The sequence below is a fragment of the Vulpes vulpes genome, chromosome 4 (assembly GCF_048418805.1).
Source record: "Vulpes vulpes isolate BD-2025 chromosome 4, VulVul3, whole genome shotgun sequence".
In the NCBI taxonomy this organism is placed as follows: Eukaryota; Metazoa; Chordata; class Mammalia; order Carnivora; family Canidae; genus Vulpes; species Vulpes vulpes.
Window position 1 is genome coordinate 110,507 of NC_132783.1, and position 27,736 is coordinate 138,242.

Genomic DNA, 27,736 nt, shown 5'->3' on the forward strand with positions numbered 1-27,736 from the left:
GGGGCCGCACCCCGTACCCCCCCGTGCTCAGATAGTGACCCCAGGGGTTCACAGCCTGTATCGGGGTCACACCTGCACGACGTTCCCTGCTCTCCTCACGGCGGCTCAGACCTGGAGCCCCGAGATGCTCTGGGATGGGCGGGCCCGGGGTGCCCCCCACAGAGTCCAGCCCAGGGACACCTGGGAAGACCTGGGGGTGCGCTCAGGGCCACGGATGCCCCGGCTGCGTGGGCTCGGGGCAGGGGTCACGTGGGGCTGGTGGTGTTCCCGGGACACGGGGCCGGGCCAGGCCAGGGCAGCGGAGGAGAGGCGTCAGGGGCTGCGGGGACCGGGGCAGGGGGAGCGCTGGCTCCCATGGGGGCGTGCGGGGGGGGGGGGGGGCCGCTCCAGGGCTGGAGGCCCGGGGCGCTGGCGGCGCTGGGGGAGCCCGGAGCTGCACACCCCACGGCGGGAGCCGCTCGGAGGCGTCGGACACCCCAGGGTGCACTGAACCCCCGGCACGCTGCACGTGTGAGGTCGCCGCCTGTCCCCGTGCGCAGACCTGACCCCGGAGATCGGCCCCCGCGGAGGGGCCCTGCGGGCCGCGGGGCCTGCGGGGCGGGTGTCGGCACCTCGGCGGCCTCGCTGGGCGGGGGCTGACTGAGCAGAGCCCCCCACTGTCCCCCCTCCTAGGCAGCGAGCCCTGTTCTGCGTACTGGCAGCCTACTCGCTGTACGACACGGTGAGTGTCCCTGCCCCCGCCTCCTGCCCCGCGGGCGGCCTTGTCCTGAGTGGTGGTGACCAGCGGGACTCACAGTGATGGCCCCGGCTCCACGGCCCCCGAGATGCCGGGGAGGGTCTCTCTCCTCCGGGACGGGCAGGGGGCGGGGTGCAGACCTCCCAGGGGAGGCAGGGCCTGCGTGCCCGAGGGCCGGGGCTGCCCAGGGCCCCCGCGTGCACCGCGGCCGTCCTAGAGCTCGGGTCTGGACCCTGACAGACGGCACTACCGACGAGAGCCCGGGCGGGGAAGGCTCCCACTCCCCCGAAGGGAACGAGGCCGAGGCGCCCAGGAGGCCGCCCCCTTCCACGGCGCATTCCAGAAGGGTCCCCGAGGACCCCAGCTCACACGCTCCCCGGCCCCGCGGGGTGTCCTGGCCCAGCTCCCCTCGTGGGACCTGCCAGGGGCCACAGTCAGGCCCCCCCACCCCCCCGCCGACCTGCCCTCTGGGGGGTCTCCAGACCTGGCGGGTCCCCTACAGCCTGGCACAGCTCACGGAGGCCCCTCCTGCTGGCCTGAGGACGGGGGTCCTGGCACGGCGGCCGCAGGGCTCGGTAGCGGGGCCCGGGGTGCTCGCGCCCCAGCTGGTCCGGGTGGCCCTCACCTGCTCCCCCGCCCTCTGGGAGCCCCCTCCGGGAGCCCGGGCTGGGAGGGAGCCGGGGGAGCCTGACGCCCGCGGGGAGGGCTCAGAGGGGGCCTCGGGGCGCACGCCCTCCGTGGGGCTCTGGCTCTTGCAGGAGGTGGGCTACTGCCAGGGCATGAGCGAGATCGCGGCCGTCCTCCTCATGTTCCTGCCCGAGGAGGACGCCTTCTGGGCGCTGGCCCAGCTGATGGTGGGCGACCGGCACTCCATGCACGGTAGGGGCCCGCCGGGGAGCTCAGGAGGGCCTCCCTGCAGGCTGCTGCACCGGGGGGCAGGCGGGGACCCCCCAGCTCGCCCCCCCACGGGCAAGGGCCCCGCCTCCCCGGTGGCCTCGGGGTCCCGGAGCCACGGCCACCCGCCCCACCGTCTGCAGGCCAGGCACGCACTCCCGTTGCTCCCCCAGCCTCCCGCCGGGCTGCCGGCTTGTCCCCCAGGCCCCCCTGCCAGCCCACGGCCACACGGGGCCCAGGGGGCAGCGTCTCCCCCTCCCGGGGGCCCCCAGCCTCACTCCCAAGCCCCACAGCAGAGGGCCGTGCACGCCCATCACCCTCCCCGTGGCCTGCACCCGCTGCCCCTCGGGGCTGGGGACCCGCCTGTCCCCGCGGCGGCCCCCGCAGGAGAGAGGGTGCTGGGTCAGCCGGGCCCGGTCCTCAGCCCCCAGCCCACGCCCCGCGGGGTCTCTGTGAGGACGAGGGTCCCCGGGCCCCGCGCCCCCGGCCTGGGAGGCAGGCCCTGCCCTCTGGGAAGAGCGGATCCAGCCCGGGCTCCGAGGGCGGTGGGCACACGGGGGTCAGGGCGTGGCGGGGAGGCCCCTGCCCCGACACCCCCCACCCCGCCTGGTGCAGGAGGAGGCCCTGACCGTGGGGGCCTGGGGCCTTCTCAGGCTTCTTCGTCCCGGGCTTCCCGAAGCTCCTCAGGTTCCAGAGACATCACGAGCGGGTCCTCCAAAGAGCTCTCCCGGACCTGAGGAAGCACATGGCGAGTGGGGGCGAGTGGGAGCTCCTGAGGCTCCGTCCCCGGAGCCCGGGGCAGGGGGTGGGGGGCATGGCCCTCCCTCCGAGCTGCCCAGAGTTGGGGTCACGTTCCTCCCCCTGGGGCCCGGGGGCGCCCTCGGGGCTGGGCTGGGCCGTGGGGGGGAGCGCGTCCACCCGGCTCCAGGGGCCGCGGCGTGGGGCCTGAGCACCCCCTGCCCTCCCGCCAGGACGAGGAGCAGATGTCCACCGGCATCTACAGCCCCAAATGGTTTCTCCAGTGCTTCCTCGGCCGGGTGAGGCCCCCCCCCCCCCCGGGACCCCCGCTCCCGGACCTGCCCCCTGCCCCCGGGGAGGGCCCAGCTCAGCCCCACCCTCCAGACGAGCCAGGCCCGACCCCGGGGTCCTGAGGCTGAGGCTGAGGCTCGCAGCCCAGCCCGTCCTGGAGAAGCCCAGAGGGTCCCTGGACGAGGTCCCGGGGGGCGGCCCGTCTCTGCCTCAGCTCCCCCGGGGGAGGCCGGGTCAGCCCGGGGTGTGGACGGGCCCTCGGCCCATCGGGCGGCCAGCCTGGGGTCCTCTCGAGGCGTGGTGTCGTCAAGTGCGGGCAGAGTCTGTGCCCCCAGGGGTGCGGGAGGTGCTGGCCGGGGTCGGAACCCGGAGCGGCCGGGAGTCCCTGATCTCCCTGGGAGGAGGGCACGCACGGGGAGGCGGGGGGCGGGGGGCGGGGGGCGGGGGGGGGGGGGCGCTGCGGGGCCTCGTCGCAGGCAGCCGGGGGCCAGATGGCAGGCTTAGCCTAGCCCCAGCCGAGCCCCCCAGGGGCCCTGCTCAGGCCGCTCCTCCCACCCCGCCGTCCCCCTAGACCCCCTTCTCGCTCACCCTGAAGCTGTGGGATGCCTACGTGTTGGATGGGGAGAGGGTGCTCACGGCCATGGCCTATACCATCCTCAAGGTGCACAGGAGTAAGTGAGCCCCCGGGAGCCCAGGTGTGCCGGGGGCGGGGGGGCAGGGGCGGTGACCCTGGGCTCTGAGCAGCACCCAGACCTGGGGCGGGGGGACGGCGGGGCAGGCGGGTGCAGCGGGGCTCCCCGAGTGGAGCAGCGGGCAGGGGCCACCCCGGCCAGCGCACTGCCCGCGGCGCTCCTGGGCACAGCGGGACCCCAGCCGCTGGCCTGGGGGCCCCGGGGGCCCCAGGGCGGGGCCCTCTGGGTCTGACTCTCGCCCACCGCCCAGAGCGCCTCCTGAAGCTGCCCCTGGAAGGGCTCCGGGAGTTCCTCCAGGACTCTCTGGCCCAGCCCTGGGCCCTGGAGGACGAGGCCGTGCTGAGACACCTTCGGGCCTCCATGACCCAGCTCCGCAGGATGCGGTGCGACCTGCCCCCGCCAGGTGGGCTCAGGGCCCCGGCCCCTCCCGACTCGGCCTGCTGGGGCCGCCCACAGGGGACAGAGCCCCCGGGGCCCCCGTCCTCATCTCTGGGGCTCTCCTCTTCTGCTCCAGCCTCGGGGACCCCAGGCCAGGGCTGGGCGGGCGGGTACCCACTGCAGGGCCCGGGCAGCAGTGTGGGGGGCTGAGCACAGGGTCAGGCCGGGGGGGGGGGGGTCACGCGGGAGCCGTGAGGACCCCCGGGGCCCCCAGCGGGGGACACACAGCCTGCTGGAGACGCTGACCCCGTCGGCCTCTTTCCAGCGGGACCTGAGGAGTTCCCCACGAGGCCCCTGGGCCTGGAGCCAGTGTCCCCGGCGCCCGGGCCTCTCCTCCCTTCTCCGGCCTCTGAGCCACCGCCCAGGCTGGAGGAGCCGGCCTCCCCGGGCCCAGCCGCCCGGCCTGAGCCGCCCGGACCCCCTCCCGGCCAGGCCATCGTCCAACTTGCCCCCCAGCCCCGGCGGTGGAACTCCCTCCCCACCCTCCCGGGGCAACAAGGCGGTGCAGGCAGGCGGCCCCGGGACACGGCGGGCTTCAAGACCGAAAACGGGGTCTCCTTCCATTTGGCACCTGCCTGGGCCACCCCAGAGGCCCCGCGACGGACCGGGCCCTGGAGCACCCCCGGGACTCCCATCACGCGGTCCCCCCAGCCCCCTAGGGATGACGCTGTCGGGCCCAGGACACCCTTCCTGCCCCGCGGCCACTGCAGCTCGTGCCCCTCGCTGGGCAGTGACGGGCACAGCCAGGGCAGAGCCAGGGCGGCGCTGAGCCCGCTGCCCCGAGGCCCCGCACAGGCCCGGGACCCTCTGCCCCCCGCGTCCACGGGGCAGCTCGATGCTCGCGGGCCTCGGGGGCAGAGCGTGGCGGTGAGGGCGGGGGCCCGGAGGCTCCGGCCCGCCGTCACCGTGCCCTGCCTCGTCTCGCTGTGCCTCCCGGAGGGCGGCACCGCCCGCACGGGACACCAGCCCCTGACCCAGAGGGACCTGGGCTGGCCTGGCCCCGGGCTCTGTGGGGGCAGGGGCGACTCGAGCGCCTGCCCCAGGCCCAGCGCTAATGGGATCCAGCGCCCCGGGGCCCTGGCCAGGCCTGCGTTCTGGCCCCGGGCCGAACGAGCCCTCTCACAGCAGGATGTGGCCTCCTGGGCCCTGGGCGTGCCCCACAGATCCAGGTCGCTGACCTAGGGCAGCCCTGGGGATCCCGGGACACCCCAGGGCAGGGCAGCGGGGGCAGGCCCGTGGGCCCCACCCACACCCCCACCCCCACCCCCACCCCCACCCACACCCACACCCACACCCACACCAGGAGGCAGGCTCCTCCACGCGCTGGGGCTCCAGCAGTCAGTCACCCGGCCCCAGGGGGCCCGAGGCCGGGGTCCAGAGGCCCTGCGGGGACCCAGCGCAGGAGCCCATGGGCCGCAGGTCCACGTCAGCCCTGCCGCCCCCAGAACCGCCTCTCACCGCCCCGACCTCAGGACACGCGCCCCCACCCGGAGTCGAGTCCGCACAGGCTCCCAGGCGGGGGACTCCAGCACCCGCACCCCTGCGGGATTCCCGCTTTCCTCTAAGGACAGGAAGGTCTCCCAGGGGAAGGCGCGCACCCTCGGCTCTGAGCCCCTGTTTGCTGTTGCAAGTTCAATAAAGTGTTGTTGTGTGAGAGGGCACGGCCGGCTCGTCTCTGCGTCTCCCGGAGCTCTGTGCACGGGGTGCGGAGACACCCCCAGAGAGGAGGAGGGGGCGCCGCCCAGGCCCCGACCAGCCCCTGCGGGGGCGCCGCCAGGCACACACGGCTGACGTCCCCACGTGCCTTCCCGGGGCGGCCAGACGCCAGGGTCAGGACCCCGCAGACTCTACTGCGACTCAGCCTGCGCCCGCGGCCAGGACGGGCCTGGGACAGAGTGACAGCCGGGGAGCCTCAGGTCACCAGGGTCTGTGCTAAGCGCCCTGGGAGGTCTGTGCCCCCTCTGTCCAGGGGGCCTGGGCTGCCCGGGCTCCGGGGCGCTTCCTCCCCTCCCCGCCCCGGGCCTGTGCGCCTGGGGCACAGAGGGCCCGCGGGGCGGTCAGCGTGGCCCCGGAGCGGACGTCAGGACAGCAGGCCCTTGCAGCTCTCACACCTGGGCCACCCTCACCGGGCGGGCTCAGCGTGCACACCCGGTGCTGCTGGATCCCTCGCACCAGAGTGTGGAGGGCACCCTGCACGCCCTGGAGAGTAGGGGCTGGGTGAGCGCGGGGCTCGGCCTGGGGGCAGGCAGCGCAGGGGACCGAGGGACCCCGGCCCCGTCCCCACCCCGACTCCCACACACACACACACACACAGGCAGCCCCAGGGCTCCCCCCACGGGCAGCCGGCCCCTCAGGAGCTCCCCCCAGGGCGGCCCCGAGGTCTGGCTCCCCGCTGGAGCTGGAGAGGCATCGGGGAGAAGAGAAGCGGCCGGCGCTCGGCGGGGACCCGCTGCCACCCACGGGAATGTGGCCGAGCCGGACCTTCCAGCTCAGCTGACCCCCCGGCGGGACGGGACGGCACGGCACGGGACGGCACGGGACGGCACGAGGGGGCCCGGGTCGGCCGGGAGAACCCAGCTAGCCGCCCAGCGCCAGCACCGGAAATGATGGTGCTTCTTCAACCGTTTCGGCGTCAGGACGACGCGGCCCGAGGATCAGATCGCGGCACGGCGACAGACAGGCACACACCCCAAACCCAACAAACGTCGGAATCCCCCGACTGTTGTCAGACAGCAGCCGGACGGTTACAGACGGGACGCTGGGGTCCCCGGTAGGACACACGGAGGACGCTCCAGACCACGGCTGCAGAGGCGCTGGAGGCCCGGGGATGCGCCTGCGGGTGCCCACGGGGAGCGCGGGGCGGCGGGAAGCACCCTACAGAGGGGGGCCCCTCCTGGGAAAGGACGCCGGGTCCCCGCGAAGGCTCCCGATGCTGACAGCTGTCCCCCTCTCCTTCAGCTTCTGGTTCCCCCCCCGCCCCATTTTGCTCTTCCTGATTCTCCGTCGGCCTCCGCCCTGCATCCGAGCCACTGACCACACGGGCTTCTTTAGGACGTCGGGTCCCAAAAGGAGGCCGAGCTCTGGCTCCCGGGATCGGGAAGGACCATCGCCGAGGTTTATGCTGATCCCCCCGAGCTCGTGCCTTTCCGGCTCTTCTGTCCTGCAGAACGAGGGGAGGCACGGGCCTTACGGGGAAGGAGGCCCACTCCCACTCGGGCGGGACCGTCCCTCGTGGGGGACCCCGTCATCTGGGCCCGGGAGAGCGAGCGGGGCCATCAAGAACAGGTCGCAGGCTAGACATGGTCCGCTCTGAGGTTTGTCCTGAAGCGAGGACTCCCCTTCCACGTCACGCTGTCTTAGTTCATCCATTTATTATTTGTTAAAGGTTTTACGTTTATGTCCTCTCTACACCCAACACGGAGTTCCAGCTCACAGTCCTGACATCAAGGTCCCCCGACCAGGCCGGCCAGGCACCCCAGGGCCATGTTTCTCATCTCTTTGCTGGCTCGCCTATCTCTGCACCCAACTGGGACATCGAGTCCACGACGGGGGAGCTTTAGCTACCTCCGAACCCGCAAGAACCCGGAACGTTCTCGCTGTGTCCCCATCCTAGAACGACCTTCGCCGTCGAACGGCAACTCAAATAAATCGGCAGCCAGCCCAATGACTCCTGGTCAAGGAAACGGCCAACTTGTCACGTGTGTGGGCCCCGCTCCCTGGGCTCCCGGGGCTCCCGGGGAGGCTCCGCTTTCTTTAACATCGACCAAGGTCCCAATGACTCCACCGCACCTCGACGCCGGGGCTCAGTTTCTGCCCTGACACGACACAGGCAGCACGTCGGCTTCAGTTACTCCCTGTCAATCAATCAAAGGGAGCCTGGCCGCTCTCGGGGTGGTTGGGGTGGTTGGTAAGAACACGCGACTCTTGTTCTTGGGGCGGAGAGTTCAAGCCCCATGTGGGTGTAGAGATGACAGAAAAATAAAATCTTAAAAAGAAAATCAGTCAGTCGGTCTGGGGGAGACACAGCCCCGGATCCCACAGGGGCAGGGAGCCAGCTGACGGGTCTACGCACACTATTAGAAGCAGCAGAGCACAAAGTCAGAACTTCCAGAAGTCTGCTAGAGGGGGGGACACGCCGGCCTCGACGGTGCTCGGGAGGCGAAGTGGGGGGCGGCCCCTGGAGCGACAGGGTGGGCTCAGGGTCCCCGGGGTCCCAAGGACGGTGGCGCCAACGGTTCCCAGGCCCAGGAGCGGGGACCCCGGCCGAGGGCCGCGGGACTAGGGCCAGCTGTCTGCCCTGTGTGGCCACAAACTGCAAACCCCTGTGCGGTCACGGGGCCGCGTCCCTGGGCCGGGCCAGCAAAGGCCAGAAGTGGGAGGAGACCCTCCCGGGCGGGAGGAGCACGGGTCTCCCCCAGGGCAGCCCCTAAAACTTGGAGGTGTGAAACTCAGTCACTTGTCTGAGATAAAAAGAAAAAAAACAAAAAAAACAAAACTCAGACAGGCAGGGTTAATGCAGGGTCTGTAGAAGCGGTGGAGGCCCGGGGCCCGGGGGCTCCTCTGTGGAGGCCCCTGCAGACCGGGGCGCGGATGCTCAGCCCCCGGCCCAGGGGACTTGGCGCCCCCACCCACATCCCGCTCTCAGGCTCGGGGGCAGTACAGCACTGCCCGTGGGAGGCAGACCCCGCCTCTGACCCGCAAGTGCATTGCTCCGGAGGCAGGTGCATCGCCCCCGAGGCAGGTGCGCACCTGACATCAGCGCCGAGGCTCGAGGAGTAGCATGGCGCTGCCCGCGGGAGGCCAGACCCTGCCTCTGATCCGCAGGTGCATCGTCCCCGAGGCAGGTGCGCACCTGAAGTCAGTGCGGCGGCCCCGCCTCCAGACCCCGACTGGACCTCTGGCTGCTGCCAGATTGAGGTACCGCAGAGGCCGCAGAGCTCCAGCTCCGGAAGGAGAGCGGGGTCGAGCTTCCTCTGTACTTTGGGCTTGCTTTATTTTCATTTCTTTTCTTCAATTCTTTTTTATTAATTGCTTGATTTTAGTTTTTATGTATATACCTTATATATTACTTTTGTTTACTTTCATTGTACTTTGAGCTGAAAAAGGACAGCAACAAAGCCTAAAGCCTGCAGCAGAAGGGAAATAATAAAGATGAGAGCAGAAATAGACAATACAGAAACAACAAAACAGTAGAATGGAATAGCGAAACTAAGAGCCGGTTCTTCAAATACTTAATAAAATGGATCAAGCCCTAGCCAGCCTCATCAACAAGAAAAGAGAAGGGACCTTCTCTAAATAAAATCACAAATGAGAGAGGAGAGATCACAATCAACACCAGAAAAATAAGACAATTATAAGGGAATACTATGAAAGATTATATGCTAACAAACTGGGAGACCTGGAAGAAATGGACAAATCCCTAGAAATGTGCAAACGAGCAAAACTGAAATAGGAAGAAATAGAAAATGTGAACAGACCCATAACTAGCAAAGGAATTGAATCAGCAAGGCACCTGGGTGCCTCGGTGGTTGAGCAATTGCTTTGGCTCCAGTCAGGATCCCGGGGTCCTAGGGGATTGAGTCCCACATCAGGCTCCCCACATGGAGCCTGATTTTCTCTCTGCATGTGTCTCTTCCTCTCTCTGTGTCTTTCATGAAAAAATAAATACAATCTTTTTTAAAAAAAGGAAAGAGGACCCAAATAAAATCACAAATAAGAGAAATAACAACAAACACCACAGAAATACCAACGATTATAAGAGAACATTATGAAAAATTATATGCCAACAACTTAGAACCTGGAAGAAATAGATCAATTCCTAGAATTGGATAACATAGCAGAAATGAAAAAGGAAGAAATAAGAAACTGGAACAGACAGATAACCAGCAAAGAAATTGAATCAGCAACCAAAAATCTCCCAAGAAACAAAGTCCAGGACCAGATGGCCTTCCCGGGGCAATTCTACCGGATATCTAAAGAAGAGTTAATATCCATTCTTCTCACATTATGCTCAAAGCAATCTATACATTTAATGTGATCCCCATCAACATAGCAATGGTATTTTTCACAGAACTGGAACAAATGATCCTAAAATTTGTATAGAACCACGGAAGATGGGCTGCCCTGGATCTCTGCCCCTCTCTCTCTCTCTCTCCCTCTCTCTCTCTCTCTCTCTCTCTCTCTGTCCCTTCTCTGTGTATTCTCATGAATAAATAAATAAAATCTTTAACAAAACAAAAACAAACCACGGAAGATTGAAAATAGCCAAAGCAGTGTTGAAACAAAACAAAACAAAACAAAAAAAAAACCAAAGCTGGGGTTCCAGATTTCAAGTTATATCACCGAGCTCTAGCGATCCAAAGAGTATGGTGCGGGCACAAGAAAGAGAGCCTTAGATCAATAGAATAGAATGGAAAACCGGAACAAGACACACACCTGTAACTCTATGATCAATTAATCTTCAACAAAGCAGGAAAGAATATCCAACAGCAAAAAGTCTCTTCAACAAACGGTGTTGGGAAAACTAGGCAGTCACGTGCAGAAGAATGAAACAGGACCACTTTCTTACACCATGTATGTAAAAAATAAATTCAAAATGGATTAGGGACCTAAATGTGAGACCTAAAACCATAAAAAGAAGAAAAGATAGGCAGCAATGTCTTGGACATGGGCCATTGGATCTTCTTTCAAGACACGCCTCTGAGGCGAGGGAAACAAAAGCAAAAATAAACTATTGGGACTTCATCAAGTTGAAAAGGTTCCGCACAGTGGAGGAAACAACCGTAGTGAAAAGGCAACGTACAAAATGAGAGGAGATATTTGTAAACGACGCATCCGATAAAGAGTTAGTGTCCAAAATAGATAAAGCAAATATAAATCTCAGCATCCTAAACACAAATTACCAACCGAAAATGGGCAGAAAACATGAATGGACATTGTCTCTGACAGGACATCCAGATGGCCACCAGACACACGGAAAGTCACTCAGCATCACCCATCACCAGGGAAATGCAGACCCAAACCACAATGAGATGTCACCTGACAGCCGTCAGAATGGCTAAAATTCACAACACGAGAAACAACAGGTGTTGGTGAGGCTGGGGAGAAGGGGGAGCCCCCTTGCACTCCTGGTGGGAATGCGAACAGGTGCGGCCACTGTGGAGAACGGTGCGGAGGGACCTCAAGAAGTTAAAAGTAGAGCGACCCTACGATCCTGGAATTGCGCAGCAAGGTACTTGCCCCGAGGATACAGAAGTACAGATCCTAAGGGGGACGTGCAGCCCAGTGTCTGCAGCAGCGTCATCAACAGCAGCCGAACAGCGGACCGGGCCCAGGCGTCCACCGACAGATGAGTGGGCACAGACGATGGGGGAAATACAGTCACTGCGACGTCACTCGGTCATCAGAAGGGATGGAATGAAGCCATTGACAACGATGTGGGAGAACCGGAAAGGACTGATGCTAAATGAACTAAGTCAGTCAGAGAAAGACAAATACCATACGATTGCGTTCACGTGTGGATTTTAAGAAACCAATCAAACTGCAAAGGGGCGGGGGGCGGGGGGAGATGAGAGAAGCAAACCAAGAAACACATTTAACCATACAGAATAAAGTAATAAATACCAGAGGAATGGGGGGGGGGGGTGGATAGGGAAATGGGATGGGGATGACGGAGGGCACCTGTGACGAGTACCAGGCATTGTAGCCAATGGTTGAATCACTATGTGGTACACTGAAACTATGTTATACTGTGTTAACAAACCAAAACAAGCCTGAAAAAATATGGTCTACATCCTCTATCATTAGGAAGTTACCAATGAGAACAGCAGCGAGATAGTGCTACACACCATTTAGAGATGCTAAAGTCCAAAAAAAAGGATCCCAGTTGCTGGAGGGTTGTATATGACAGGAATGCTCCTTCATGCTGGGGATGTGCATACGGTTGCTTTGGAAGACAGTTTAGCAGTTTTTTCCAAGGCTAAATAAATCTCTCCTGAGGGCCCAACATTCATACTTCTAGTATTTAGACAATTGTTTTGAAAAAACTGTTTCCACGCAAAAACTAGCATGCGAGTATGCGCGGTAGCTCTATTCATCGTAGCTAAAACCTTAAAGAGATCAGGATGTCCTTCAGTACATGAACCCATAAGCAAACTGCGGTGCATCCAAGTGAAGGGTGCCAGGAAGGCCACACCAGCCTGGGAGAAGGGTGCACATGGGGCCGGCTGGGCCCGTGCACACAGTCCTGTATGAATCCATGCGTGTCCCCCGAGTGCCCTCACCGGTCAGGGCTGTGCTGGTCCCTGGAGCCGCCCGGGCAGAATGGGGCCAGGAGCACTCTTCCCAGGTGGGGCAGTGGAAAGAACAATACATAACCTCTGACACCCTCCACAAGCCTTGACTGGGGTTGGGTTGGATTTGAAACAGTAAGTGACCAGGTAAACACTTCATTCTTCTATTAGAGCCTCTATTAGAGGACCAAAGGGCAGAAAACCAATGCTTCAGCTCAAGTCTGGACTCACATGTGACCCTGGGCAAGTCCTGTCCACCCTGGGGGCCCAGGCAGATGGAGGAGAGGAAGAGAGCCAGTTATGTTTAAACTTAACTCTGACCCTGACCCCGACCCCAAACCCCTAACCCCAGACTTTGACCCTAAGCCCAAACCTGAATCTATACCTTATTTCCTAACTACATACCAGAACCATCTGACCTGCATTATCCTACTACGCCATAAGCTGAGCATGCAGCCCTTTGTAATAAGCTGTAATTGTGACAAGCTGCCTTACTTTCTCTGGTGTGGGAGATACCTAGTTCTTGGGTGTTGGCCTTTTTGCCCCCTTCTTTCTTTTTTTTTTTTAAGATTTTATTTGTTTACTTGAAACAGGGAGCACAAGTGGACAGAGTGGGAGGCAGAGGGAGAGGGAGAAGCAGGCTTTCCACTGAGCACACAGGCTTTCCATGCAGGGCTCAGTCCCAGGACCCTGCGTTCATGTCCTGAGCCGAAGGCAGATGCTTCACCAACTGAGTCACCCAGGTGCCCCTGCCCCCTTCTTCTTTCACTCTTCAATTCAAACCTCAAGTCATCTATATGTTCAACAGTTCTCAGGACAATAATATTTCTGGTGTTTTGAGATCTTGTATATTTCTTAGTGTTTCTTCTTCATCTTAAATGTAGGTAAAAAATTATTGCAAATTTGAACACATTTCTGAATTTATATGAGAATATTAATAATTCTACTTTTAAAATTAAATATGACATATTTCTGACACACAAAGTATAGAGCACAATTTAATAAGCACACACATTTCATCACTTTGCTTAGAGCTAAGGTTACCTTACACAAAAAAAGTAACCACTACCCTTTTGTAGGTTTATTGATTTCTATAATTGTATGATAATGTTTCCAATATTATAAAACATTCTACGTTACATACCTGTTGCTATTTTATAAAGTTTAAAACTTATATACATGGTATCATAATCTAAACCTTACATTTAATCTTTAAAATGTTTTTTAAACATTTTAAACAATAATTTGTAAACATTTGAAAACAATAATTTAATTACAGTTCTTTGGATTGTTAACTCAGTTCAATGGGGACGATAAATGTAACTCATGTCATCGATAAGCATGTTAATCTATATTCATACAAATGACTCCTGTGGTGCAGAAGAATGCTAAAGAGTGTTCTATGATCAATGAATTTTCTTTAAGAAGAGAAAAATCTTTTTGGGGGTTTCATGAAATTTATTCTATTTTCATTTTTAATTAGAAAGAAAGAACAGGGATCCCTGGGTGGCGCAGCGGTTTGGCGCCTGCCTTTGGCCCAGGGCGCGATCCTGGAGACCCGGGATCGAATCCCACATCAGGCTCCCGGCGCATGGAGCCTGCTTCTCCCTCTGCCTGTGTCTCTGCCTCTCTCTTTCTCTCTGTATGACTATCATAAATAAATAAAAAAATTTAATAAAAAAAAAAAAAAAAAGAAAGAACAGATAGTTGGGTAACATGATGAAAAAAAGTTATTAAATTTCTCCAGTTGCTCCTTTTTCTTACTTGTATAAACTAAATAAACAGTAAGAAAGGTGTTGGCCCAGTAAAAGAAAACAAAGCAGCTCACCAGTATGAGAATGACGTGAGTAGCCTTGTTTTCAGGAGAGCGTGAAGACTGGATGGTACTGCGAACATTCTGAGCTGCTCTGTGATGTCTGTAAAGGATATTCACCATGTAGATGCTACTACATGTCATCAGAGAGAGAAAGGACAAATCTCGAAGGAATACCGTACTTAGAAATATTGATGATATCTGGCCATCATGTGCACTGCTTTTACAATAAGCAATCTGATACCCAAGTCTATCATCGGTGATATTCCTGTTGGCCACAGTTCGTAAAAGGACCACAGAATAGATGGCCATGTTGATCATCCAGAAGAAAAGTAAGGAGGGTTGAAGGAATGCAGGGATTTTGTATTTGAGCCAGGCCCATTTATGACTACTTGGAGTAATAGTCACTGCCTGAAATGTACTCTGGAGGGCGGTTGTGCACAGAGAAATGCTCCGGGTAACTCTCTGAATATAGAGCACTGTTTTACATCCAGTATCGCCCATCTCCACTCTAATTCCAAAAGATGTAATTATATTTGGAATCCCTCTGAATATGAGCGTCGGAGCATTAGCCAAAGTTAAGTGGGCAAGAATCATATCTACAGGCTTCTTCTTATGAGGAAAAATTAAACATGTGTACATATATAATGTAAATAACAAAGAATTCCCCATGAAACCAATACAAGTTTGAAAGATAAAGAAAATCCCCCAAATTATGTCACTGGAAATCATTGTCTTTCAGTCTCTCTTAGATCTTCAAACCAAGTCCAGTACATCCTATAGACAAATAATTTAATTATGAATATAAATAGTAAAGGTAATTGAGACTGAGGGCTAAGCTATCAAGTTTCAGGGAGTCTTCCTGCAGAATTGGCAACTACGTAGCTATACGAGGGATCATCCAGGTTCTTAAAGAACAGAACTGTCAAGGAACAGAATTCAATTTTTATGAAGACAGAGTATCATATGTTCTGTGCCAATTAATAAAAGTAAAAGCTCATGCTTTCTCTAAAATAAATTAAAATTTTTTAAAAAGAAATGTGTTGTTCAATTTATTTATTAAGTTTTTATTTAAATTCCAGTTAGTTAATACAGAGTGTAGTATTAGTTTCAGGTATACAACACAGTAACCCAACACTTCCATACATCATCCAGTGCACAACATGACAAGTGCACTCCCTAATATTTATTCTGTATTTTACCCATCCTCCTCACCCACCTCTGATAACCATCACTTTGTTCTCTATAGTTAAGAGTTTGTTTCTTGATTTACCTACCTCTCTCCCTTTTTTCCCTTTAGCTTGTTTGTTTTGTTTCTTAAATTCCACATATGAGTGAAATTGTATGGTATTTGTCTTTCTCTGACTTATCTCACTTAGCATAATACTCTCTAGCTCCATCCAGGGCATTGCAACTGGCAAGATTTCATTCTTTTTCTATAACTGAGAAATACATAAATATGAATATGAATGTGAATATATATGCCACTTCTTTATCCATTCATGAGTCAATGAACACTTGGGCTGTTATAAACAATGCTGCTGGAAGCATCAGGGTGCATTGTGTCCCTTTGAATCAGTATTTTTGTATCCTTTGGGCAAATACCTAGTAGTGCAATTGCTTGATCGTAGGCAGTTTCATTTTTAACTTTTTGAGGGAACACAACTGGCTCCACAGGTTTGTATTCTCACCAAAATACAAGAGGTTCCCCTTATCTTCACATCCTCACCTATTGTTTCTTGTGTTCTTGATTTTAGACATTCAGACAGATGTGAGATAATGTCTCGTAGTTTTTTTTTTTAATTTTTATTTACTTATGATAGGGACACAGTAAGAGAGAGAGAGAGAGAGGCAGAGACACAGGCAGAGGGAGAAGCAGGCTCCATGCACTGGGAGCCCGACGTGGGACTCGATCCTGGGTCTCCAGGATCGCGCCCTGGGCCAAAGGCAGGCGCCAAACCGCTGCGCCACCCAGGGATCCCTGTCTCGTAGTTTTGATATGAATTTCCCTGATGATCAGTGACATTGAGCATCTTTTCATGTGTCATGTTGATGAATTCATTTATCAGTTCTAACTCTGAGCATTTTCTGAATTTTATCTTTGGCCTATTGGTTGTTTTATAATATATTGTTTATTTTGCTTAAAATTTGAAATTTATCACTGTAAATGTTCATATTTAAAAGGAAGATAGAACACAACACAATAATATCGTTTTATATATAAAGACACTAGAAAAAGAGGAGCAAATTTACCCTAAGTAGCAGAAGGAAAATGATAATAAAGATTAGGACAGAGAAACAAAACAGAGAGTAAGAATACAATAAATTCTGTAAAACAAAATGTTTGTTCCTTTCAAAGATTGACAAAATTGACTAATCTTAGATGGATTAAGAAAAAAAGAAGATTCAAAGCACTAAAATCAGAAAAGTGGGCACATGACTAACAATATTACAGAAAAAAAATATTATGTAAGAATATTATGAAGTTTTATATCAGCAAACTAGATAACTTAGATGAAATTGACAAATTCCTAAAAACATAAAATTTACCAAACCTACTCAAGAAAATATAGAAAATATGGATTCCTGGGTGGCTCAGCAGTTTGGCGCCTGCCTTTGGCCCAGGGTGCCATCCTGGAGTCCCAGGATCGAGTCCCACGTCAGGCTTCCGGCATGGAGCCTGCCTCTCCCTCTGCCTGTGTCTCTGCCTCTCTCTCTCCCTATGTCTATCATAAATAAATAAAATCTTTAAAAAAAGAAAACATAGAAAATAAATCTAAACAGCCCTAAACAAATATAGAGCTTAAATTAGTAGTCAAGAACCTTTCCCTTCAAAAGAGCTCAGGATCACGTGGCTTAACTAGTGAATTTCCAATAAAAAATTTATCCTAATGCCTCTCAAATTCTTCCAAAGAATAGGAGGGAACAGTGCCTAACATATTCCATGAAGTCAGCATTATACTGATATCATAGCCAGACAAAGGCATCACAAGGAAAATAAAAGGGGGGGAACAAAATCCCTTATGAACATAAATGCATAATTCCCCAACAAAATACTAGCAAACTAAATCCAGTATCATATTAAAAGGAGGACATACTATGATCAAGTGAAATTTATCCTAGGAATGCAACGGTGGTTCAACATATAAAATCAAATACTGTAATACAGCACATTAATGGAATAAGGGGAAAATCCATACCATCATTTCAGTGCATTTGGGAGGAAAAAAAGCATCCTTTCATGATTAAAAAAAAAAACTCAATATTCTAGGAATAGAGGGTAACTTCCTCAACATGAGAAAGGGCATATATGAAAACTCCAAAAGTAGCACCATACTAAATGGTGCCTGAAAGACTGAAAGCTCCCCTCCTAAGATCAAGCACAAGACAAAGATGCCTGCTTTCACTGCTTCCCTTCGGTATTATCCTGGAATTTTCAATCATAGCAATTAGTTTTAAAAAAAAAAAATCCTCAAAATGGGCAGGAAAAAGTAAAATTATCATATGGTTTCACTCACATGCCAAATATAAGAAATAGTGCAAGGGACTGTATGGGAAGAAGGGGAAACTGAATGGGGAAAAATTAGAGAGGAAGACAAACCATGAGAGACTCATGTCTGGGAAACAAACCGAGGGTTGCTGGAGGTGGGTGGTGAAGGGGTAACTGGGTGATGGGCATTAAGGATACCCGTGATGGAATGAGCACTGGGTGTTATACACAACTGATGAATTATTGAAAACTCCATCTGAAACTAATGATATACTATATGTCAGGAAATTGAATTTAAATTAAAAAAATAAATTAGTAAAAAAAAATCAAATAAGTCAATAAAATTAACTATATTCACAACTTAAACTATGACTACCTCAATACTTGTATCAAAATTCCTTGATAAAATTCAAAGTGCATTCAAAATTAAAACAAATGGTAGGAAACCAAGAACAAAATGGTACATGCTTAACTTAGGAAAATAATTATTATCTGGGCCTGTGATCATCCTGCAAAATGACTAAATACTGCAACCTCTCTTTGAACGGGAAAATACCAGGTTGACTCACCATTTTTTGTACCAGAGGAGATGATCTACAAGCTAAGGCAAGAAAATGACTAGTACACATTTTGGAAAGGAAAGAAACCCCACAATTTTCTCATTAGACGGTATCATTTTCTAAGTATAAACTGCAAAGAATCTAGAGTTTAAAAATTACAAATAAGAATTTTACAAGGTAAATGGATAAAAATATCACTATACTATAACCATTTGCATTTATATACCAGAAACAAACTCCTTCTATAAAATAAAGTTTAAGGTTGAGATACTACCTAAACAGTATAAAAATGTCAAGTTTAAGTATAAATAAAAACAAAAGACATGTGAAAGCAGTAAGAGAAAAAGCATATAATTTTTCATGTTCAAAGCCTCAAAGATATAATATGCAAATAACGTCCATGTTTCCACAATGATGCATAAGTATTATAGAATCCAGGTCTGATTCTCAAGATGATTTTTTCACCTGTACAAATGTCTATGATACTCACAATGTCAAAAATAATCAAAGCAATTTTAAAGGAAGAAAAGAATGTAAAGAATTTTTCCATGAAGTATCAAGGTAAATCAGTATGAAGCTACATCATTAAGATATGATGGGTTTGGTGCCAGGAGCACCTTATGAAACAAATTAGAGTTCCCAGCAGTCAATCAACACAGTTTTTTAGTCCCGATACACGTGATCAAGTAAAGAAGTTTGGTTTACAACCGTACTGTAGGTTCTTTTCTAAGTATGACCTGAGATATTTCTGATATCATGTCACATAAAATATCATTTTCATATGCACTGAACACCTAATTGTAGAAACAAATCTATTAAATATTTTATAGAATAATTATCTTCAAGAGATTAGACCCAATATATTTTTCTTGAATTTTTTAAAAGCCCAAGTGTAAATAAAAATATTAAAAGATTTTTATGTCTCTAAAATTAAGACATAAAGTGAGTGTGCTAACAAGCCCTAGGGAGGAGGAGTTCTTTGCCACAAACATAACCGCAAATTCTGGTATGCAGAATGTATTTGGATATGTGCATTGTACTCAGGCTAGAAGAAGGAATATTGACTATAAGAGAAACAAAGGAAAAGGGGAAGAAATGCAAAAGGACAACAAATGTACTTCTGGAAATAGGGTATGGTAGTGAAGATCTTGGAAACAGCAGAAATACCGTGATTATTAACAGAAAGGGAGAGTGACAGGGTTGCAGAAGCAGATAAATGGAATAATGAGAAAAATTACATAAAATACTAACCTGGGGGAAAACGATTAGGTACATAATTAAAAGAAATAAAAGACTGTAGAGTATCTTTAAAAACGGCTTAAAAACAAGTGCATACAGGGCACCTGGGTGGTGCAGTTGGTTAAGTGTCCAACTCTTGGTTTTGGCTCAGATCATAACCTCATGGGTCCTGAGTTGGAGCCGGGTCCTGCTCCACACTCAAAGCAGAGTCTACTTAAGACTCTCGTTCCTTCTCCCCCTGCCCCTCTCACACCCCACACTTGCTCACACTCTCTCTCTCTCAAATAAATAAATAAATCCTTAAAAACAACAAAACAACAAAAAGTGCATAAAAGCTGAAGAGAAAGTGCAACCAATAAAAGAAAGCAAGAAATGGGAATAGAAGTAGTAAGTTGGATGAGCTCCAAAGTGTGAAGGACCAGGAAGGAATACGGAGGAAAGGCAAAGACTAGGCTACGCAATCAGTACATGGTATATGTCAATCTATCATCAAGTATACGTAAGACCATGTGCACTAATAATGTTATCTCAATTAAACGTAGAGATTTTTTTTTAATACATGCAATTAAAGAAGAAAGATGGAGATAGCCAGGAAAGCCAAAGGAGAAATTTAAGAATTTAATGAGTGGGGAATTAACTAATATAACAGCAAAAGAAGATAATAGAACAATTTTTAAAAAGTGATATAGTAGGGGCACCTGGGTGGCTCAGCATTTGAGCATCCGCCTTCAGCTCAGGTCGTGATCCCCAAGTCCCTGGATTGAGTCCTGCATCGGGGACCCTGCTCCATGAGGAGCCTGCCTGTCCCTCTGCCTCCCTCTCTCTGTCTCTCATGAGTAAATAGATAAAATCTTTTTTATAAAGTGGTATAGCAAAACCAAAATGCTTATCATACCATAAAAAATTAATACAAAGAAGAAATAAAGGGGAAATTTTAAGAGATAGAAGATCAAGTTTAGATTTGAAAAGAAGAGAATAAAATGAGTAGCAGAGTTCAGGAAAGGACTTAGTATCTCCTTTGCAGCCCTGAGACCCCAGTCACAGCAGCATCCTTACCAAAGCCCGTCTCTGTGGCTCCAGGGCAGGAGGACAACGCTCATGGGCCGTGCTGAAGAGCAATGGCAGGATGTCAGGGTTATGGGGAAGGGGCCGTGTGACTTCATCTCCCCCCTGGGCACTAACTGCTTTGTTATCCAAAATGGAATTGGCCTTGTGTACAGGGACTCAGCCCGGCATGTACAGCATGTACACAGGAGCCTGAGCGGGACTCGGTGGTGCCGGGTGTCTCCTGTTAGGGTCATTAAGAGCGTCAGTCACAAGTGCACAATTACCTTCTGATGTAACAGACGGCTCCCAGGTTGGCCTAGTTGTAAATTATTCCTCAGGGTTCCAGAGTAATGATGGGATGCTAATCAGAAGTTCAGTTCTCTCAGCGGACCAAACTATGCGGACACTGGCCACAGTGCAGCATCCCTGAGGCTGGGGTGGTGACTATTCAGAGTTGAATTTCAGGTTTCTGAAATTTCCATATAAAACAAGCATATTGCTTTGTCTTGTTCAGTGACCAAATCAATCCAGTTTTTATTTTAATTCTCAATACAGGGTCAGTGATATAATGTACACAACTTTAAATACAGGAAAAAATCTCTTTTATTTAAATGTTTCTTTTTGAAATAATTATAGATTCACAGGAGGTTATCAGGGCAGAAAAGTCATATTAACCCTTCACCAAGTTTCCCCTAATGATTATTATATCTTTCACAATAGGGTACGATATAGAACAATTTGATGATGATGCAATGTATATGTACAGTATTTGGCTCATGTGTAGGTTCATGTAACCGCTACCTCCCTCAAGATACAAAACTATTCCACCCAGAGATGCCTGAGTGGCTCAGTGGTTGAGTGTCTGCCTTCAGCTCAGGGTGTGACCCCAGGGTTCTGGGATCGAGCCCCACATCGGGCTCCCCGCAGGAGCCTGCTTCTCCCCCTGCCTGTGTCTCTGCCTCTCTCTGTGTGCCTCTCATGAATAAATAAAAATAATAAAAATCTTTACAAAAAAACCTATTCCATCTACATAAATGTTCCCTCTTGCTACTTCTTCATACTCACATTCACCCCACCACCACATATCTGTTTTCCATCACTTTATTTTTGCTATTTCTAGATTGCTATATAAATATCATGTAATTATACAGCATATAATCTTCTGGGATTTGGTTTTTATCACTGAGCATTAGTCTCTGGATCCATCCACGTTGTGCAGGCATCAGTAGCTAAATTCTTTTCACTGTGGAATAAAATTCCTGATATCAGTGGCCCACAGTTCATTTAACGTTTGCCTACTGACAAACTCTATAGTTGTTTTGCAGTATGGCTACCACAAACAGACAACAGTTTTGCATTACTCTGAACAACTGTATACGAATCTTTGTGTAAACATAAGTTTCCATTTCTCCGAAACAAATGCCCAGAAGCACAACTGATGTACTGTGTGATACAGGTATATTCAATGTTTAAAGTAACTGCGAAACTGTTTTCCAGAGTGGCTGGGACATTTACAACCCTATCACAGTGTAGGAGCAATCCAGTTGCTGTACATCCTCCCCAATATTTAGTATGTGGTTATCTTCTTAAAAATTGTGGTACACTACAAATAATGTAAAATCTACCATCTTCACTGTTTATAAGCATATAGCTCAGAGGTGTTAAGTATATTCATGTTGTTGTGCAATGGATCTCCAGAACTTTTCCATCTTTCAAATCTGAAATTCTATGCCCATTAACCAATGCCCTCCTTCTCCCCTTAATCCCAACATCTGGTAACCACCATTCTTTCTATTGCTATGAATTTGGCTACTTAAGATACCTCATTAACTGGAATCATATAGTATTTGTCATATTGTGACTGGTTCATAGTACTAGGCTTAATGTCCATTCTGTAGTGTGTGACAGGATTGCCGTTTAAGGTTGAATGACATGCCAGTAGATGTATATACCACACTCTGTATATTCTTCCATCCATTCATGGATTTCTTGTGTTTACCTTTTTTTTTTAAAAAAGATTTTATTTGTTTATTCATGAAAGACATAGAGAGAGAGAGAGGCTGAGCCACAGGCAGAGGGAGAAGCAGGCTCCATGCCAGGAGCCCGACGCGAGACTCGATCCTGGGACTCCAGGATCGCGCCCTGGGCCAAAGGCAGGCGCTAAACTGCTGAGCCACTCAGGGATCCCCTTGTGTTCACCTTTTGTGAATAATGCTGCTATGAACAGGGGTGTGGAAATATCTCAAGACCTGCTTTCAATTCTTTTGGATTATACCCAGAAATGAAATTGATAAATTACACGGTAGTTCTACTTTTGCTTTTTTTGAGGAACTGCCACACGGTTTCCCATAGTGGTTTTCCAGAGCTTCTCATTTTCCCACATCCTTGTCAACACTTGTTGTTTTCTGATCTTTTGATAGTACTCTTCCTAATGGGTGTGGAGTGATATTTAACTGTGGTTTTGATTTGCATTTCTCTAATGATTAGTGATGTTGAGCATCTTTTTGTAAACTTGTTGGTCATTTGTATATCTTCTTTGGAGAAAGGTCTGTTCATATTGTTGGATCATTTTTAAACCAACTTACTTGATTTTTTCCTGTTGAGTTGTAGGAGTTGTCTACATATTCCTTATATTATTAATCCCTTATCACTTTAATGATTTACAAATCTTTTCTCCCATTCTATAGACTTTTTTCACTCTGTCCATTGTGCCCTTTGATGCATGAGTGTTTTAAAGTTTGATGTAGTCCCATTTGTCTTTGCTATTATTGCCTATGCTTTTGGTGTCACGTCCCAGAAATCACTGCCAAATCCAATGTTACGAAGCTTTCCCCTGTGTTTCCTGCTAGGAATTTTGGAGTTTGGGATCTTATATTTAGGTCTTTAATCCAGTTTGAGGTAACTTGCATATGCCATTATCTTATATTTTAGCTATTTTGATAGCTGTGTAGTGATACCTTATCATGGTCTCAATACTTTACTAAAGGGTAGTGACGTTGAACATCTTTTCATGTGCTTATCTGTCATTTGTATATCTTATTCAGTGAAATTTCTCTTTGTGTCTTTCTTTTTGGGTGTCCATTTTATAATTAGATTGTTTTTTAAACATTGAGTTCTCAGGCTTCTTCACATAATCTAGATAGGACTCCTTTGTCAAATAATATAGCATGTAAATATTCTCTCTCAGGATGTAGCTTGTCTTTTTATCTTTTTAACAGAATCTTTCAGAGAACAAATGATTTTAATTTTTATGAAGTCCAATTTTTCCTATTACAGATCATGCTTTTGGTGCCCTGGCATTTTTCATTTGTTTTGTTTTTAAAGATTTATTTATTTGAGAGAGATGGGGGGGGGGGGTTGCAAAGGGAGAGAGAGAATCCTCAAGCAGACTCCCAGCTCAGCACAGAGCCTCACACAGGGCTCAATCCCAAGACCCTGAGATCATGACCTGGGCCAAAGTCCAAGGCTTCGCTAACTGAGCCGCCCAGCTGCCCCATTTTTTGTCATGTTTAAGAACTCTTTACCAAGACCCAGGGCACAAGGAATTCCTCCTATTTTATCTTCTAAGAGTTTTATAGTTTTACAGTATACATATGCTTGATATCCATTTTGAGCTTTTTAATAATGTGTGGGGCTTAGGTGGAGTTCTTAGACATATGGATTACACAAATCTTCATTTCTGAAGTGTGGGGATCATTAATACTCCTGCCTGAATTGGATCAGTGTAGTTTTCCATCAGCTTTAATCACAGAAACTGGTAGTAGTAAAAGTCATCCTAAAGGCTCGCTTGTATTTCAGACACCCTTGGCCTTACTTCCACTGTGTAGTAGCAGCCCAATTTCCCCTTGCTAATTGAGATAAATGATCCCACCCAGTACAGTAGCTCCCAAAAATATCTTCATGTTTACTGAACACTCAAAGGTCTATCCACATTTCTCCTCCCCACACCTCTTTGTCACCAATTTTCTAATCATATTCCTTCCAAATTGCTAACCATCCAGCTAAACCGTTGGCCACAGCCCAAAACCTTGTATATACCCATACTTCTGACTACTTCTTCCAAAGCAAAATGAACAATTAGCTGCACCTGATTGTTCCCACTCAGAAGATTTCCTTTCACCACTGTCCTTCATGGATGTCCCAGAAAGGGACTGTGGTGCCACATTTGTCCACTTTTGAATGGTGCGTGCATATTATCTGTAAACCAGGCTTGAGCTTTCACTTTCCTAGTCAACTAATAGTGCAGACATCCCTAGGAGGCCACAGATGCAGGCTAGGAGAGAGAAGGTAATGTAGCAGGAGTGAGGTCCGTGGGTTTTTGGGTTATGTCTTCGTGTAATTTCCTTGTGCCTTCAGGGCATGTACAAGCCTAATCTTGTATGGACCGCTTCCATTCAACAATGGAATACTGCAGTGCATGCCCGACCCTATGGCTTTATTGGTCAGACGATGTCTAGCTTAATACTGGAAGCTTAGGCTGCATAGTAACTTGGTGGCCCATGGTAGCATTCAGTCTCTACCAAGGCCCAGTAGCAAGCCAAAAGCTGTTCCCCAAAGAGAGATGATAGGGTTTTTGGAGGATAATAGGACTTTCCTCACAAATACTAGGTGTCCACATTGTGACTCACATCCAGAAGGCCTCTACCTACCACTGCTGCTTTGAGAACTACTGGATCTGCTGCATCATACAGCCCAAGTAGCAGAGCAGCTTGCATGACAGCCTGGACCTATTGCAGAGCCTTCTCTCATTTTGAGTCCCACCCAAAACTAGCAGCTTTTCAAGGTCACTCAGTAAATGGACCCAAATGAGGAATATGTTGTCTCCAAAATCCAAGGAGGCCCACTAGGCATTCTGCCTCTTTTTTGCCCTTTAGAAGGAATATCTTGACATGCCTGGTGCCAAGGGACCTCTGAAATTTCACTGAGGAGAAAGGCCTTTGAATTTATCATATTTAGTTCTCACCCTCTGACATGCCAATGTGTTGCCAATAACTCTGGAGTATTTGCTACTTCTTACTCACTAGGTCAATCAATATAATGCCATCAGGACCCATGTGGTGTCCTGTGGAAGGGAAAGGCAATCAAGATCCCTGTGGACCAAATTATGATACATAGTTAGAGAGCAGATATACCTCTGAGGTAGGACAGGGAACGTGTACTTCTGGTCTCGCCAGCTAAAGGAAAAATATTCTGTTGGTCTTTACTAATAGATGTCAAGGTGTGGTAAAGGCATTTTCCAGATCAAAAGCTGCATACCCAGGTATGGGGGATGTGTTAATTTGCTCAGCAATAAAACCACATCTGGAACAACACTTACAATTGGAGATACCATCTAGTTAAGCTTACTAGAATTTACCATCATTTTACAAGATCCTTCTGTTTTCTGCACAGGCCAGATATGTGAATTGAATAACCTAAGAGAGATTCACCACCCACCCCCCAATTTTCCAAGTCCTTTCAAGTCCTTCATGGTGGCATTAATCTCTTCCAGAATGTGGAATTTCTGTTGGTTTACTATTTTCCTAAGTAGAAAGAGTTCTAGTGAATTCTACCCCTCTTCCTTCCCACCGGTATAGCGCTATTCCAGCAGCCAGGGAAGCAACGCGGTTCGGCCAGTTACTGAGTATGTGAATTCAATAAATGTAATTCCGTTACACAAGATCGCTCTGGAAACATACCAGGTGCGCTCGGAGATGCCCTGGCACCAAACTGCCTTGCTCACCTGGTCTCCCTAAGCCCCCATGCTGACTTGTGGACCACAGTGACATTTTAGGTCTCCTGAAATTAGTGTCAGTTTAGAACCAATGTCCAGTAATCTCCAAATTGGAAATGCTGGAAAACAAAGAACAGATGGAACACATTTTTTTTTGAAAGAGAGTACAAGCAGGGTGGGAGGGGCAGAAGGAGATCAAGAGAGAAAATCCTGGGGATCCCTGGGTGGCTCAGCGGTTTGGCGCCTGCCTTTGGCCCAGGGCGCGATCCTGGAGTCCCGGGATCAAGTCCCACGCCGGGCTCCCTCCTCCTGCTTCTCCCTCCTCCTGTGTCTCTGCCTCTCTCTTTCTCTCTCCGTTTCTATCACAAATAAATAAATGAATCTTAATTTGCATTTCCCTGATGGCAAGTGATGCGGAGCATTTTCTCATGTGCATGTTGGCCATGTCTATGTCTTCCTCTGTGAGATTTCTGTTCGTGTCTTTTGCCCATTTCATGATTGGATTGTTTGTTTCTTTGGTGTTGAGTTTAATAAGTTCTTTATAGATCTTGGAAACTAGCCCTTTATCTGATAGGTCATTTGCAAATATCTTCTCCCATTCTGTAGGTTGTCTTTTAGTTTTGTTGACTGTATCACCTCACACAAGGCAGGAAACCACAAATGCTGGAGAGGATGTGGAGAAAAGGGAACCCTCTTACACTGTTGGTGGGAATGTGAACTGGTGCAGCCACTCTGGAAAACTGTGTGGAGGTTCCTCAAAGGGTTAAAATTAGATCTGCCCTACGACCCAGCAATTGCACTGTTGAGGATTTACCCCAAAGATACAGATGCAATGAAACTCTGGGACACCTGCACCCCGATGTTTCTAGCAGCAATGTCCACAAGAGCCAAACTAGAAGGAGCCTCGGTGTCCATCGAAAGATGATGGATAAAGAAGATGTGGTTTATGTATACAATGGAATATTACTCAGCCATTAGAAATGACAAATACCCACCCTTTGCTTCAACGTGGATGGAACTGGAGGGTATTATGCTGAGTGAAGTAAGTCAATCAGAGAAGGACAAACATTATATGTTCTCATTCATTTGGGGAATATAAATAATAGTGAAAGGGAATATAAGGGAAGGGAGAGGAAATGTGTGGGAGATATCAGAAAGGGAGACAGAACATAAAGACTCCTAACTCTGGGAAATGAACTAGGGGTGGTGGAAGGGGAGGAGGGCGGGGGGTGGGGGTGAATGGGTGACGGGCACTGAGGGGGGCACTTGATGGGATGAGCACTGGGTGTTATTCTGCATGTTGGCAAATTGAACACCAATAAAAAATAAATTTATTATAAAAAAATAAAAATAAAAAATAAATGAATCTTAAAAGAGAGAGAGAGAGAGAGAGAGAATCCCAAGCAAACTCCATGCGGGGCTCACTCTAACGACCCCGAGGCCATGACCTGAGCTGAAATCAAGAGTCAGACCCTTAGCTGATGGAGTCTACCCAGGCACCTCTGGAACAAATTTTCAGAAAGGCAAGGATTACAGTAACTGTGAATGGTCTTAGAATGATGTTAGAGAAGGTGGCAAAGCAGGCAGCTCCAGGAAAACATCTCCCATTCTAGACAAAAATTGTACTTATTCTGGGGTCTTTTCAAAGGCTTGCAGCCTTCAGGGGAAAGACTGGGCAGCACACTGTGGTTTCTCTCCACTCTCAGCATGTGGTGGCCACTCAATCCTCATCTTCGGCCACATGGCAGACATCCATGTCTGCGTCCCTGACATGTCATGAATGTGATTTTGGGG

The 27,736-nt window shown here is 50.2% G+C and overlaps 2 protein-coding genes across 2 annotated transcripts in view; one reads left to right on the forward strand and one right to left on the reverse strand.

Annotated features, from left to right (window-relative positions):
• Window positions 1–11,141, forward strand: part of LOC140598486 (uncharacterized) — a 93,628-nt gene extending 82,487 nt beyond the window's left edge. The window contains exons 30-38 of the mRNA XM_072755138.1: window positions 648–721; window positions 1,495–1,615; window positions 2,284–2,378; window positions 2,602–2,667; window positions 3,231–3,330; window positions 3,602–3,754; window positions 4,055–4,154; window positions 8,614–8,706; window positions 11,042–11,141. Of these exons, the coding sequence (XP_072611239.1) occupies window positions 648–721; window positions 1,495–1,615; window positions 2,284–2,378; window positions 2,602–2,667; window positions 3,231–3,330; window positions 3,602–3,754; window positions 4,055–4,154; window positions 8,614–8,706; window positions 11,042–11,141 (902 nt within the window). The remainder of the gene's footprint in view (window positions 1–647; window positions 722–1,494; window positions 1,616–2,283; window positions 2,379–2,601; window positions 2,668–3,230; window positions 3,331–3,601; window positions 3,755–4,054; window positions 4,155–8,613; window positions 8,707–11,041) is intronic.
• Window positions 11,142–11,919: 778 nt separating this feature from the next.
• LOC140598487 (vomeronasal type-1 receptor 1-like) lies at window positions 11,920–14,850 on the reverse strand. Its single transcript, XM_072755139.1, has 2 exons — window positions 13,909–14,850; window positions 11,920–11,943 (listed from the first exon to the last, which is right to left on the reverse strand). The coding sequence occupies exons 1-2, from the start codon at window positions 14,623–14,625 to the stop codon at window positions 11,920–11,922; spliced, it is 741 nt and encodes a 246-aa protein (XP_072611240.1). The 5' UTR covers window positions 14,626–14,850.
• Window positions 14,851–27,736: the final 12,886 nt, after the last annotated feature.